The sequence below is a fragment of the Triturus cristatus genome, chromosome 9, assembly GCF_964204655.1.
Source record: "Triturus cristatus chromosome 9, aTriCri1.1, whole genome shotgun sequence".
Taxonomy (NCBI): domain Eukaryota; kingdom Metazoa; phylum Chordata; class Amphibia; order Caudata; family Salamandridae; genus Triturus; species Triturus cristatus.
The window spans coordinates 1,046,760,892-1,046,777,117 of record NC_140592.1 but is presented as its reverse complement, the minus strand read 5'-3'; the positions used below and the strand labels follow the sequence as shown (position 1 = coordinate 1,046,777,117).

The 16,226-nt window shown below is 46.5% G+C and overlaps 1 protein-coding gene across 1 annotated transcript in view; it reads right to left on the bottom strand.

The window, feature by feature from the left end:
- PLCB2 (phospholipase C beta 2) overlaps positions 1-16,226 on the bottom strand; it is a 573,513-nt gene that overhangs the window by 315,206 nt on the left and 242,081 nt on the right. Inside the window, exons 7-8 of the mRNA XM_085626894.1 lie at positions 4,701-4,776; positions 3,529-3,629 (exon numbers count right to left, since the gene is read on the bottom strand). Coding sequence (XP_085483020.1) covers positions 3,529-3,629; positions 4,701-4,776 — 177 coding nt within the window. The remainder of the gene's footprint in view (positions 1-3,528; positions 3,630-4,700; positions 4,777-16,226) is intronic.

Below are 16,226 nucleotides of genomic sequence, written 5' to 3'. Positions count from 1 at the left end.
TCATTCATACAGTCACTCATCAAAACAACACTATCATATGCACTCATACACCCATACAGACACTCACATACCGCCACTCATCCATTGAGTTACTCACACACCTAGTCAGTCATGCAAAGAATCAATCACACTCCCATTTCCTCACCTAAATAGTTATACACACACCACCTCACTTATTCAAACGTATACGAACACATACTTACTCTCTTATACAATCACTGATACAAGTACACACTCATCCATACAGCCACTCACAATCACTGACTCTCACGTATAGTCATATATATACTCCAGCTCTCACATACACTGCCTTTTACATATGTAGTTACTTGGACATGTACCACTGAGACATTCAATCTCTCACCAACACATCCATACACACACTCACCCGCCCATACAGCTGTTTCCACATGCACTCTTGAACCCATACACCCAGTGAATCAACCACTCACACATCTATGCCTAGAGTCACACACCTCCCATCCACCCACACACACACTCAGTCTCCCATACAAATACTCAGGCAACCAATCAATAACCCATATAGACACGCATGTAGCTACTGACCAACACATGCAGCAGCTTACACAACAACAGACATATTGATATACACATTCAGACAGTTTAGTCACTATCCCATGCATTCAGTAAGACACATTTAATCACTCACTTATACAGTCAGTCACACACCTACTAAATTCTTCATCCAGACACTTATACTCCCACTCATTCTTCAATACACCCTGGCATATATATAAAACATATTTTAACTTTACAGAAACACACAGTCACTGGATCAGTGATGTCATCAGTGATTTTATCAGTGATGTCACTGACCATGTCATGAATAATGTAATATGTGACGTCATCAGCAGTGCATTGCGGGGCGCGAGCTATAGTTAGCTGAACTAACTATAACGGGGGAATTTCTATGGTTTTGTACGAATGAAATGTCCAACTAACTATAACGTCCATAAAACCTATGTTTTTTTCAGTGAATTTCTAAGGTTTTTTAAATGCTAATTTCTAACTATAATGTGCCTGAAACCTATGGTTTTTCAGTGAATTTCAAAGGTTTTTTAAATGCTAATTTCTAACTATAACGTGCCTGAAACCTATGGTTTTTTCAGTGAATTTCAAAGGTTTTTTAAATGCTAGTTTCTAACTATGCCTACAGAGGTAGGACATGTGAAGAAAGAAGAAAAAACGCACAGAAAGAAGCAAAAGAAATGCAGAAAGCAGCCACAGAAGTCCACAAAGATGAAGTCCACAATTAGAATGAAGCTCATGGTCGAGATGGTCCGCGGATCCACCGCGCCCCTATATATCGAACCTTTTATTTTTTTAATTTCTCAGGAACTACTGAACTGATTTACACCATTTAACAAAAAGAGTTCTTTCTGAAACAAGAGATACTTTTTGGCAAATTTGGTGTAATTCCGTTCAGCAGTTTGGGCTGTAGCCGTGTCTAAAGTTTCCTGTGGAAATAACATGGAGAAAACACGTTTTGGGACCCTTTTTTTTCTCGTCCCCCGCTTTCCGAATCACCCCAAAACTTTCAAGACAAGTGCTGACCTGAGCGCCCCGCGAGTTTTGAAAATTTCACGAAGATTCGTCATCCAGTGCCAAAGTTATTGGGAAAACAAAAAACTCTTTTCCTATAGGAAACTAGGTCCTAACTATAACTATCTACTGGCTACCACCAGTAGATAATATATATATATATATATTTATATATGTACACTCACATACACACACACAACCAAAAAGGATGTTTGGCCTGGATGTCCATCTCAAAATAGGCCTCCAATTTAGACACTTGTAAATTTGTGTCTGTGTGGAACTATAATACTATATTTATTTACATGCAGTTAAAACACCACTGAGATATCAAATTTAATAACATAATACTAAATGTATTTAAACATTTTTGTCACAAAAACTTCTACACAGCATTTGGCCATGTAGAGAGCTTTGGGCGTGGCCTTAAACCTATCCATATCATGCCACAATGCACAGCAAAGGGCCTTTGGCAATTTGATGCACAGTCTAGGCACACGGTGCAAGTCAGTGCTAAACATTATTTTGGAAATGTTCTAGATATTTTTATTAGGAATGTGTTAACATTGAAGAAAAATAAATGCAAATGTGTTCAACGCAAACTTTTGCATCGAGAATCCACTTAATCTTGGCAGTGTATTAAACCTCCAAGAACATCACATGGAAGCCACATTTATTTCTCCATATTCAACAGATAGAGAACATTTGGAGTGCATCTGTGGTTTAGCAGAATTCGGTTAACAATGAATAAGGACGTTTTCAGACAAAACCAACCATTTTAAATTCTGGCAAAATACTGGGCCTGATGATGACTTTGATGGCATCGGAGCATTCCGCCCCGCACCCACACCGCCAAAGCCGACCACCACCTGTGAACCAGATTATGAGATTACTCATGGTCTGTTGGGCAGGCGACTAGGTGGTCCCATGGTCACATTGCGGTACCTATAACAAAGGCACTGCAAAGTCACCGCAATGGGAGTGTCAAATGCCATACCTGCACTACATGGACTGTGAAGTCCATGCCGTGCAGGAAAGGAGGTGCATCCCCATGCACAGGGCAATAGGGAGCCCCGTAGGACCTCTTTGTTTCCCCACTGTCAGCATTTTCATGGCGAGCTCACTGCCATCAAAAGGCTGGTGGTGGCGAAACTCGTAATATGCTTGGCGGTTCTGCTGCGGCACCATCAAGCATCTTGCATACCTAGACCAGCACGCCACCATGGATCCCTGGTGGTTGCAGTTGTTCTCTGGAGGACCGACCGCCGTATTGTAATACGGCGGTTGGACCCCTGGTGCGGCGGTCCTCGGCTGCCACCGCACCTCCACAGTCAGTTTGGCAGTCCCAAGGACTGCCAAAATCATAATTAGCCCCAAGATCGATTTAGGGAGAGGAAGAAAAAAGTGGATTCCAGCTGGTTAAAAAGAAAGTTGCTAGTGCATGATGACTTAGATCTTTCACAGTTTGCAGGAAATGTATGAGTAATGTGGATCCTAGCAGTTAAAGTATTTTGGAAGACTTAAATCCACCTTCCCTGTACCTTTAGGTAACAACTTTTTCTGTAAGCACACTATTCTATCTAGATTCTCTGTGTATTATTCTTAATTTTTATTTATTTTATTTTAATTGAGATTATTTATATAGCGTATATCTGGACCATATGGGCAGATGTCTACTTTACATAGCACAAGCGGTACCTCTCTCTACACTCATATCACAGAATCATAGACAAATATTTACCGTAAGTCAAGGAGTGAAACAAGAGTGCATGCAGGAGTTGCAGACATGTACACAATTCACAAACGATGTATTACCTTCCAGTGGCAGTGATTCGGTCTTTGTGTATTACACCTAGTGATTCCACCTTTTGCTCCACCTCATTATTGCACTGTTATTTAAAACCTGGTCTCTATGAGTTCCCTTCACACAGGAAGAACATGCAGGTCAGAATGTGCAAGAACACTTACTGTGATGTGAATATCTCATCAATTTCAGGCCGCGGACACAGATTTATTAGGAAGCTTTTATAGACAGATTCTGGGAAATCCTCAGGATTGATGGCTTCATTCTGAAAATGAAACACCGAACACAGGATTTGCAACACAGAATCATGCGAACGATGTTTAGAAGCAAAACCACATTTTTTGTTTACCATTAGTGATCTGATAAAGTACAATATTATTCACTCTATACATTAGATTACAGTTCACTATGTATGCTGTCTTCATTGTTGATAAACTGCTGATAATACTGTATTGTATAAGAGTATGAACCGTGCTAGAATCTTCCTCTGTCCTACTCATCCTCGCCCTGCCATTGGTGCCACCAATGACATGACAGGATGACACCGAGAGGGATTGTGACTAGTTCAGCTGAGAATTTTTTTTTCCCTGTTTGATACAATATTTTTTATGTTGGGCAGGCAGGGAAAGATTCCCTAGTTGATGGAAATTGCCATTGAAGACCCAGAGGCACCACTGTATGTATTGATGGCGCTTCAGCATGAAGTATTGCATAGCTCACATTCTTGTTTCATCGGTCATTTACAGCTTTGAAGACCAGGATCAGCAGCTTGCATACAGCCCCTTTTCTGACTGACAACTAGCTGACATGGTGGCAGTACCGTGCAAGAGATTTGAGAATAAGGAGAGTTCTTGTACCAAAGTGTTGAACGTAAACTAGACAGATATACAAATACTGGGAAACCCAGAAGAGAGTTACATTAGTCAAGTGGGATATGGATGCCATGGCTGTGTTGAACAAAATCCTACAGCATAATTTCCATATATTAATGATTCAGTAATTTATCATTTAGTTTGAGGATGGTCTGGTAATGTTTTCATATTGTAGACTCTGAACAGCTTCCTGTATCCCTGGGGAAATCCAGGAATGGGCTCCTCCTTTCCTTGTGTTTGTGGTAGAGTGTGAGATTATAATGCGACCGGTGCTGGAAAAGTTTTGGTATTGGTGGTGAGGGCCTCAGGAATGTCCAACTCATGTTGTGGCTCACTTGTAGCTGTTGCTAAGCATGGTGTGAATCAAAGAGGAGTCGGATATAGACACTCCTCTACTGATGATAAAAATGAGATCCTTCATGGTCAACATGACTACTTATGGGCATCTGATCAGAGATACTCACCTTACCCTTAGGAAGATGACAGCTGGCAAGTGCAGATTCCACTCTCTTCCTGTCAGCTGGAAACATCTGAAAAATGCTGAGAAGAAAATTGGAGTGAGCCTCCTTACACAGCATTCCACTGTGGTGTAGTTTACAAACCATGAGGTGCATGGGTAAAGGTCATTATGCAAAGTGACATATCTATAATAACTGCTTAAAGGAGTTTGGAAATGGACCATAAAGAATATCATGCAACCTGTCTATCAATGAAGAGTAAAGATAGTTAACATTTTAAAAGTCATGGGTGCATAGTGCTTTAATCTGGAGCAACTGCATCAATAAATATTGTACTATGCTTACTGCATGTGTTGTCCTTCCAAGTGTGCAAAGCATAAAAATATTATACAAACCTTAAATTTTCTAAATTGCAATGGCTAGCTCAGCCAGCTGCATCGCTCAAATTATCTGCCTACTTTTATAATGATATATAGGTTACGGGTCCCAATTTGCAGACATAATACAATATCAAATGCAACCCTGGCTTAACCCTGGAACTCAATACTACTCTAAAAAATACAGAAGTTTGAAAGTATGCATCATAATATACTACCTGCCTTTTCAAACTGTCTGGAAGTCTGTTGGTTTTATAGCAAGGTCTTGCAAAAATCATCAATTTATTCGTCCCCAAAAATATGTCAGCAGAAAACTTAATTTAGCTTTCTGGACAATAGTAAGGTTGGTTTATTATAAAAGTTCAAAAATAAAGAAAACATCTCTAGATGGATAAATCAACCTACAGTATTTGTTTAACAATAATGCATCAGCTATTATTGAACATTACACAATTGCTTTCAATGCAATGTTTAAAGTGCTGCCACATCGGAACCTCCTTTACGGTTCCCTGGGTCAATGAAGCATATCTTTAGATAAGAACATGATATTTGTACTCCTGCATATTCATAGACAATGTATTATGCATACTAAATATCTCAAAAATCGAGGTCCACACTGTCCTGATCTGATATACATTAGAAAATGAGGCAACCAGTCTTGAATTTAGAGCAAGGTTGGTCTGGCGATATCCCACTATTACACAGATCGCGGAGTCTTATAAGTGTAATGAATCCTACTGGTATTGAAGCGACGGGCAGCAACTAAATGTTTCTTTTTATCATTGTAAAGTGGACTTCCCCTGTGATGTGGACAACCAAAAATTGTATGTTGTACTGTGAGATATATAAGTATTAACAGTTTACAACAAGTACACAGACTTGGATGCGATGCGCACTGTTCACAATCAAAATTAAGCAAACTTTTATAATGTAACACTCTCTGCTTATTTCTTCGTTAGAATACTTATTTTGAATCAATCAGTATTCATTGATACTTCTGATAACACTTTGGGAATAAGTACCAAATGCTTACTTCACACGCAATAACTTAATATCATGAGTTCCTTGAATACATAATTTAACATAAATGAAACATCACATAATACACAATGTTATGATCATGTTCAATTTCACGCCCGATGCATTTCGGCCAGATTAGCTGTCACATGATAGAGAGAGCCCCATCCTCAGATGCTCGATATTTACTTCAACTGCATGTAAAAATGGCAGAGATGCAAGCTTGATTTATGTTTGGGTCCGCAGATCTGGCTTTACGATAAAATTCACAGGTAATGTTGATTGCGTTTGTGGCAGCTACTATGGTTACATATGAGCAACATATGAAATTGATTTAATGTAGCGAGGATGTATAAGTATTAATAGTTACTGCTCCATGCTGTCTGCATGGGATGGCACCAAAAAGTGGTAGCGTTATAACAGTGAACTAGAACATGTAAGATGAGTTTTGTAACCACATATGTGGTTATGTAACACTTTACTCATAAAATATGGAATAGTATAGCATACATCTTTTGAAGTGTGCTGCCTGACTGTTTGTAAATATTAGATGAGCCTGATTCACAAAGGTAAAGTGAGACGAAAGTCTACCTTTATGACTTTCGGTATTCACAAAGAGCGTTTACTACTCATGTACGCCCTTTGTGAATACCAAAAGTCTAACTTTACGACTTTCGGTATTCACAAAGGGCATTTACGAGTCGTAAATGCCCTTTGTGAATACCGAAAGTCGTAAAGTTAGACTTTCCTCTCACTTTACCTTTGTGAATCGGGACCCATGTCTTTTTCTTTCCTGTTGAAAAAGATTTTTGGCGCAGTATCAAACTATCTTTGCAAGTTGGTCACCTCGTCTATGGAATTTTATTTCATTAAATAAGATTATTTTCTTCGGTACTGCCAATACTTGCCAGGACGAACTTCAGAAGTTGGAAGGAGTATTGTATTAATTAAATTCAAAATACTATATAAATAATATTTGAAATATAGTGTGAGGAGATGGCATTTTGTTGAGTTTGATTGATAATGAAGAATAATGAATTTCCAAGCATGCTCCTCTTTTGCAATATCTGCTATCGCTCCCTCTTTACTAGTTGCTAGAGAAGATGAGCAAGTGAAAAAAAACATAAAATAGCTATCAAGATTTGTTATTTTGATACTATTAGGACATTTCAAGCAGAATTAACTCCTTGCGGTATTTGTACAAAAATATAATTATATGAAAAGAAGACATTGTATATATATTCTGACAAGTGTTTTGGTCTAATAGCTCCAGTAGTCTGTAACTACTAGGAATTGGGTTGGAAGGATTGAGATGAAAGTGACTCACAAGTGATTATTGATGCATATTGAATGTACTTTAGAAGCATCATGTTGATTGGTGTTTATTATGTATGTTTTTGTAGATACCCATGTTCTGTGATGAAATCCAACATTATACCTGATTAAACCTATCAAATATCAGCCCGTCCTGAAGAAGGTGGAATGGAAAGTTGAGAATTTCCACTGAAATGTGTGTCAACATTTTTAGATTTCCGCTAGTTGGAAATGGCCCTTTTTAGGGTGCTTTGCCTCTGCTTTTTGCTTTTGTCTCCCCTGGTTTTCTGCTGATCTTCGTGCTAGCCTTAGGACTTTGAGTACTTTAGGACACTGTCATTCAGTGTTAAAGCGCTGTGCTATTCATATACATACTGGTGTTGTATACATGATTGTCTGATTTGAGTTAACTTTAAGTCCCTTGTCCAGTATTAAGACATATACCTAGGGCATGTAACACAAATGCTACTAAGATGGCCTGCAGCAATAGTTGTGCCATCCACAGAGGTAGCTCTTCAAACCTACCAAAGGTTTGCAATGGCGGGGCCATTGTGTTCAGGTTTCTGTCCCTCAGCTTGGCATTTAAAAGCTACTTGCCAAGTTCTGCATGTCTCACACTACATCTGAGTACTCCTTGGGGGTAGGGTGTGGTGTAAGGAAGAGGTAGGGCATGTTCACATGTGCGCTACATGTCCTAGTAGTGAATAACATTGGATGGTGTGTTCAGTACTGTGAAGCCTGCTTCTCACATTGAATAACATGGGGAATCTGTGGAAAGGCTGTTGAGCTGTATTTGTTAAGTGCAGAAGAGTAGCAGTATGATATTTAGTATTGATGGATTTTTGAATGGCAAATCCTCCCTGGTAGTGAGGGTAGATTTGACATTTTTCATGTGGAAATGCCACTCGTAAAAGGTGGGCCTTTCTATGTGCATGGCTCTCTATCTGCCTGTCAGCCTTGCTCCAATCCGCATGTGGGTGCTGGGGGGACACCTACATCTGTGCATTCATGATAGATGGCCATAAACTAGGGGTACTCAAGGGAAACTGCTGACCTCTGACTCAGATGGGCCTTCCTGGGATGGATATAAGGGGGTGGAATTGGCACCTGCATTCCAAGGGGCAGGGTCCTGGCTCCACTAAAGATATTGATCAAGCCTCCCAGGGTAGGATGGTGGACAGGACTAAGGTGGAATGTAAGGCCCGCACAGGGTGCAGCGGAAACAGGTGGAAGTTATTGTCACTTGGGACAAGGACCACTGTGCAGACGAGTGTGCTTGTAAAGATCAGTAGCCCACCTAGGGTGCTGTAACGTGAGGAGTTTGAGGAGTACTGGGGAAGTTTGGCAAGTCAGAGAGATCCAAGCTTGCAACCGGAAACCTGTGCTAGCTGCCACTTCATAGCATGCGGTGTCCGAGGGGTGCAGGGGGACGTTTGCCGAGCCAGAAGGCGGGACTGTCTCTGACCTCCAGATCAGCCTGACATCACAGCTTCCATATGAGATCGCTGGCTCCCTCCCCCGAACCCAAGCCACAAGGTACTCGGTTTTTGGCAACATCGTGACAGAACCCGAGTGGTCTCGTTGTGCTTTGTGTGCACCCATGGCTGGCTGCCTGAAGCAACTGCAGCTCGCACCTCCGCCTGGGGGAAAACATATCTCCAAATTGGAAGCGTGTCACAGCTTTTTGTCTATGAGGGGGGGAATAGTGGTACCACACTCGTGAAGGTGTCTCTTTGTGCTTTGACGGCCTAATATGGATGGAAGAAACCAAGTAACTAATTCCTTCTTCTTTAGGTGGAGGCAGTGACCTAATTGTAGGGCCTGATTATGATGTTAGTTGGAGTTGCCTCTCATCTCTGCGGTTTCGGCACTGACCTCGGGTTGGCGGTCCAAAACCGCAATTATGATGCAAGCGCACATGGTGCAGTCACAAACTCCCATTTCCCTATGGGAGCTTGTGCAGCGTTCAGAAACCGGCCGCAGCACAAGCTCCCATAGAGAAGTGGGATTTACTGTAAATCCCTGCACTGTGTGGCAGGCACCTCATGGTGCCTGCTACACGGTGCAGGGATTTGCGTTGGGGCACCATAGGTGCTCACCCAGCCCACAATCGGAGGCTGCAGAAGGAGGGGGGCCCTGCTAGGGCCCCCAAAAGTCGCTCTCTGACAGGCATTCCATGTCAGACAGTACCCTCCCGCCGCCCTCCTCCCAGCTGACCCCTCCTCCCCAGCTACCCCATATATGGTAACCGCTGCACGACCGCGCAGCGGACGCGCGCAGCGGACGCGCCGCTGGCGTGCCGAAGGCGCACCTAAGCCAAGCCCGTCTACGCCCGTCCGAGCCTGGACCGCGCCCAGCGCCATGACCCCTGGTCCCCGCGACCCCCACCCCCCCCGCCGCCTCCGCCTGACCTACGACACCGCCTCCCTCACCGCTCTCAACCCCGGCCGCATGCCGGGCTGCTGCCGCGCTGCCCCGAAGCGAACCCACGGAGCCTTCACCTGCCGCAACTGCCGCTTCACCTGCCTACGAACACACAACACACCCAAGAAGAAAAACTCCTCCGGAAATAACCTCGAATGCATCCTGATCAACACCCGATCCGTCCACAGGCATGCCATCGAACTATGGAACCTCATCGACTCAACAAACTCGGACATCGCCTTCCTCACCGAGACCTGGATGAACCCCTCCTAGGCACCCGACATCACCATAGCCATCCCCGACGGCTACAAAATCATCAGGAAAGACCGCACCAACCGCACCGGAGGAGGCATCGCCATCGTCCACAAGAGCTCCATCTGTGTCTCGACCTACACCGACGACTCACTCCCCGACGCAGAACACCTCCACTTCTCTATCCACAGCGACCTCAAGACCTCCCTCAGAGGCACCCTCATGTACAGACCACCAGGACCACGCACAAAGTTCAGCGAAGACGTCGCAGACTTCATCAGCCCACACGCACTCCCGTCCACCGACTACATCCTCCTAGGGGACCTCAACTTCCACCTGGAGAACCGCGCCGACAACAACACCACCACCCTACTGGACAACCTCGCCAACCTCGGACTGAAACAACTGGTCAACACCCCCACCCACTACGCCGGACACACTCTCGACCCCATCTTCTCCTCCAGCAAATACATCTCTTTCAGCCACACCTCCGAACTCTCCTGGACGGACCACAGCTGTGTCTACTTCAGCTTCAAGAAGACCACCGTACACCACCACGTCCAACAACCACCGAGAAGGCAGTGGCACCGTATCACCACCGAACAACTCACAGCAGCCCTCTCCCAGAACCCCCCCGCCAGCACTACAGACCCCGACGAAGCCGCCAACAACCTCACAAACTGAATCTCCGAATGCGCCAACACCCTGGCCCCCCTGAAGACCCAAGCAAACAAAAACAACCACAAGAAAAACTCCTGGTTCACCCCCACCCTCAAGGACTCCAAAAAAGAATGCCGCACCCTCAAGAAGTCTTGGCGCCTCAACCAGACCGACGAGAACATGTCTGCTCTCAAGAACGCCACCCGCAAACACCACCAACTCCTCCGCGCCGCACGAAAATAAGCCTTCCAGAACTGACTCAACGACAACGCCCACAACAGCAAGGAACTATTCGGCATCGTTAAAGAACTCTCCAACCCCGACGCCGAAAACAACGCCATCCCCCCCTCACAGGATCTCTGCGACTCCCTGGCAGCTTTCTTCCACCACAAGATCACCGACATCTACAACAGCTTCGCCACAACCAACAAGAACCCACCACCGGAACTCGCCACCGACAACACCGCCATCCACACCTGGAACCCAACCACCACCGAGGAAACCACTCACATCATGAACTCCATCCACTCAGGATCACCATCCGACCCCTGCCCGCACCACATCTTCAACAAAGCCGACAACATCATTGCACCCCACCTCCGAGACGTAATCAACGCATGTTTCACCACCGCCACCTTCCCGGAGAACTGGAAACACGCCGAACTCAACGCCCTCCTAAAGAAACCAACAGCAGACCCCACCATACTCAAAAACTTCCGGCCCATCTCGCTCCTCCCGTTCCCCGCCAAAGTGATTGAGAAAATCGTCAACACTCAACTCACCACCGCCCTGGAAACCAACGACTCACTCGACCCCTCACAATTCGGCTTCAGAGCTAACCACAGCACCGAGACCGCCCTCATCGCAGCCACGGACGACATCAGATCTCTGACTGACAAAGGAGAGACCGTGGCCCTCTGTGGGAGTCTGCGGTCCCTAATGGGGTTTTACTGTCAGTAAGAAGTCGGGTATACCACGAATAGGTTTAGGTTCTTGTTTATTTACAGATATGCGGGTTTGTATAGGAGAACCAAGCACTGGTATGAGAGTCTCCTAACTGTAGCAGGGCAGAACAAAACAACATAGGTCTTCTCCGAGGTTCCTCCCTGTAGGGTGCTTTCTTGGCGCCTCCGCGTTTCAGGGTCCTCAGTCTTCACATATACTCGGGGTTGCAGGGAGAAAGAAAGAGAAAAGAGAACAGGTCTGAGTCACTGCTACAAGGGTCTCTTACTGTGCTACCGTCACCAAGGGATGTGTAGGGGGGAAGTGCGGGGTCGGGGATGTTCTACACCTTTCACGTGGGTCACAGCCCTTCACAACCTCCCCACCGCCCCCACCCAAAAGGTCCCCGCAGAGCCACTTGCCTCGAGCCACGGCCCGTTCTCCGGACCGCGGCGCTGGGACCCGGGGTGGTTTCTCCTCCCTGCTGCCCACCGGGTTTGATCGCCGTAAGGATGTTGCTGATGCGACCGGCTCCGTCGTCTTTCCCCGCTGCTGTCTCTCCTCTCGCTCGTCGTCCTCCTCCTCCGCTCACCGCTGCTCCGATCGCCGCTGCTCCTCCGGTCACCGCTGCTCCTCCGGTCACCGCTGCTCCTCTGCTCACCGCTGCTCCTCCGGTCACCGCTGCTCCTCCGCTCACCGCTGCTCCTCCGGTCACCGCTGCTCCTCCGCTCACTGCTGCTCCTCCGGTCACCGCTGCTCCTCCGCTCACCGCTGCTCCTCCGGTCACTGCTGCTCCTCCGCTCACCTCTGCTCCGCTCGATACTCCTTGCATCCCACACCATTCCTCGTCCTTCCCTGCCTTTTTTAAGCGTCCCGCTTCCTCTTCCGTGGCTGGCCCCTCCTCTAAGGGCGGTCTCGAGACTAGACCGTCTCTCGTTTCCGGTGCAAAATGCCGCGGCACAGTCCCGCTCCACTTCCGGCCTGCCTCGCATTCCGGCTCACAGATCTCCCCCTCTAGGAATGGACGTTGGGGCCATTCAGTGGAGGGATTCCGGGACAGGTAGTCGGCGCAGCCTTGCCGAGTGCCGGGTATATGGAATGTCTGGAAAGAGAAAGGTTGTAAGGACATGAACCATCTGAGTATTCGTTGATTGGAATCCTTATGTTTCGCAAGCCAGGTTAAAGGGGCATGATCGGTGAGTATGGTGAAGCGACGCCCTAATAAATAGTATTGTAGCGCTTCCACCGCCCATTTTATTGCTAAGCACTCTTTCTCTATTGTTGAGTAATGACACTCCCTAGGAAACAATTTCCTACTGATATAGAGGGTCGGCTTGAGATCCCCCCGTGAGTCCGGCTGCTGTAGCACAGCCCCCAGACCAATACCTGATGCATCTGTTTGCAGGACGAAGTGTTTGCTAAAATCTGGACAGTGTAACACAGGGGCTGTGCATATGGCTTCTTTCAGAGCTTGGTAGCTACGTTCGTGTGCCTCTGACCAGTTTTGTATTCGGGAGGGATGTGTCTTAGTTAGGAGATCCGTGAGGGGGCTTGCCAAGGTCGAGAAGTTAGGGATGAACCGTCTGTAGTACCCCAGGAACCCGAGGAAGGAGCGGACATCTCTTTTGGTTTTTGGTTGAGGCAGGTTTTTTATTGCTTCTGTTTTTGTGACCTGAGGTTTAATCAGTCCCCCTTTTATCGTATATCCGAGGTATTGGACTGTATCAGTCACTAGCAGTGATTTCTTTGGGTTTATTTTTAGCCCGGCGTCCTGAATGGCTGAAAACACTCCTGCTAGATGCCTCAGATGTTCTGTCCACGATGGGCTGAAGATGGCTATATCGTCCAGATATGCTGCTGCGTAACCTGTGTGTGGTTTCAGAATGCGATCCATGAGACGTTGAAATGTCGCGGGTGCCCCGTGGAGGCCGAAAGGTAGTACCCGGAACTGATAGAGCCCCGATGGTGTTGAGAAGGCTGTCTTCTCTTTGGCTTGTGGTGTTAGGGGTATCTGCCAATAACCTTTGGTCAGGTCAAGGGTTGTCAAATATTTGGCGTTCCCTACTTTCTCTATTAATTCGTCTATACGAGGCATTGGGTAAGAGTCGAATTTAGTGACATTGTTTACTTGACGGAAGTCCATACAGAACCGTATACTCCCGTCAGGTTTTGGTACAAGCACTATTGGTGAACACCAGTTGCTTGTAGAGGGCTCTATGATGTTTGCCTGCAACATGTCGGTGACCTCTCGTTCTACCGCTTCTCTTCGTGCTTCGGGTATTCGGTATGCTTTTAGCTTTACCACCCGGTCATCCACGGACACAATGTCATGCTGGGTCATTGAAGTCAGCCCCGGGGTTGTGGAGAAGAGACCCGGGAAACGATCTAGTAGAGAAGCTAACTGGGTTTTCTGGTCAGGTGTCATAATGTTGCCCTCAGGGGCCTTAGTACTCGTGGTCGGGGGGGTGTTGGCGGTGGTTATCTCTAGAGGTCTCTCTGTGTTTACCGTGAGAACAGACAGCCCAGGCCCGTCTGGGTTTGTGGGCTCCTCCCATTTTTTTAACAGATTGACATGGTATATTTGTTTACCTCCTGTTCTGAGCGGTTGAAGGACGCTGTATGTCACGGGAGTGATTTTTTTCTCGATCACATAGGGGCCTTGCCACTTGGACAAGAGTTTGTTGTCTGTGGAAGGGAGCAATAGGAGTACCTTATCTCCGGGAAGGAATTCCCTTAGTCTGCTATTACGGTCATACAGGAGCTTTTGGGAGGTTTGTGCTTTTTCCATATTTTCATGTACGAGGCCCCATAGTTTCTCAACAGCAGACTTTAAATCGGCTGCATATTTGGGTAGGGGTTGTCCCTCCTCCTCCATTGCTCGGCTGCCATGTCTAGCAGGGTTCTTGGCTTTCTACCAAATAGTAATTCAAACAGAGAGAATCCTGTTGATTTTTGTTCATGTGTTCAAATGGCGAACAGGACTAGTGGTAACTGCTGGTCCCAGTCCCTTCCTGTCTCGGATATGGCCTTGCGAAGCAGGCTTTTAATGGTCTTATTGTAACGTTCCACCAGACCGTCCGTCTGGGGGTGATAGACCGACGTCCGGATCTGGTGGATGCCCAACACCTTGCATACTTCGGCCATTAATCGTGACATGAAAGGAGTTCCTTGGTCCGTGAGGATTTCTGCCGGAAATCCCACCCGGGTGAAGAAACTAATCATGGCCCTAGCTACGACAGGTGAAGTCATTGATGTCAAGGGAAACGCCTCTGGATACTTGCTAGCGTAATCAACAATGACTAAGATGTATTTATGGCCTCTGGCAGAGGGCGGGAGGGGGCCTACCAAATCCATCCCGACACGTTGGAAGGGTACATCTATTATGGGCAAAGGACGAAGTGGGGCCTTTCTAACCCCTTCGGGGTTTGAGTATTGGCACCTAACACAGGACGCACAGTGCTTTGCTACATCCTTATAGACGCCTGGCCAGTAGAATCTGCCCAGTAGGTACTTCAGAGTGTTCTCTTTCCCGTAGTGCCCACCCCCTGTATGGTTATGTGCTAACTGCATGACATGAGGCCTGAAGACAGAAGGCACCAGGAGCTGCGTTCTTACCCTGTCCCCCTCCTTTCCTGAGCGGTATAGAAGACCCTTAGACACATAAAAATAAGGTCCTACATTCTCATCGTTCTGCTCCTGTGCTTGTTCCCAAGCATGGATAAGGGTCTGATCTTCTCTCTGTGCTGAACGGAAGCTACTCGGGACCGTCTTCACAGGTTCTGTAAGGGAGATAGGAAATGCGTGATACGGGTCATGCGCCTCTGCATACAGGTGTTTTGCTTTCCTTTTCTCAGTCTTGCTTTTTCTGTCTTTACATGCGCTTGTTTCTAGACCGCATTCGCTAAAGGGAGCTTCCTGTAACCATGAAGTCCCCTCGTTTCGTATCTCACTTAGATACTGCTCAAACTTGGGGTGGTCTGTTCCTATTATGACTGCCTCGGGCAAGGACGGTATCACCCCTACTCGCCGTATTTGTGGGTCATGAGATATGTCCAGTAGCACCTCTGCGACCGGATAGGTCTTCGTGTCTCCGTGTACACAGGTGACTTGCACTGTGTCTGTTTCTCGTAACTGAAGCTGGGGTACTAGTGACCTATCCACCACGGACACGTGACACCCAGTGTCTAGCAGCGCCCGTTGCTTCCTTCCGTTTAAGAGGACCTCTTTTTTGTATCTAGGAGCCCCCTGTCCTCCCACACATATCCGCCCCCTTGTATATCCTACCTCCATGGGTTCTACGGTTGAGGGTTTGTGTGGACATTGTCGAGCTATGTGGCCCCACTCGGAGCAATGAAAACACTGTGGTTCCTGATTTCCTATGCTCGGGAGAGGTGGAAGTGCTCTAGTCTGGACACGGGGTTTGATCTCAGGCCTGGGGAGATTTCTAGGGGGAATAGAGGGGGTCCGGGATGTTCCTGCCTTAAACTCGGGTGATCTGTGGAAGGCACAGGCTAGGTCGACTGCCGTGGAGGTGTTGAGATTAGGG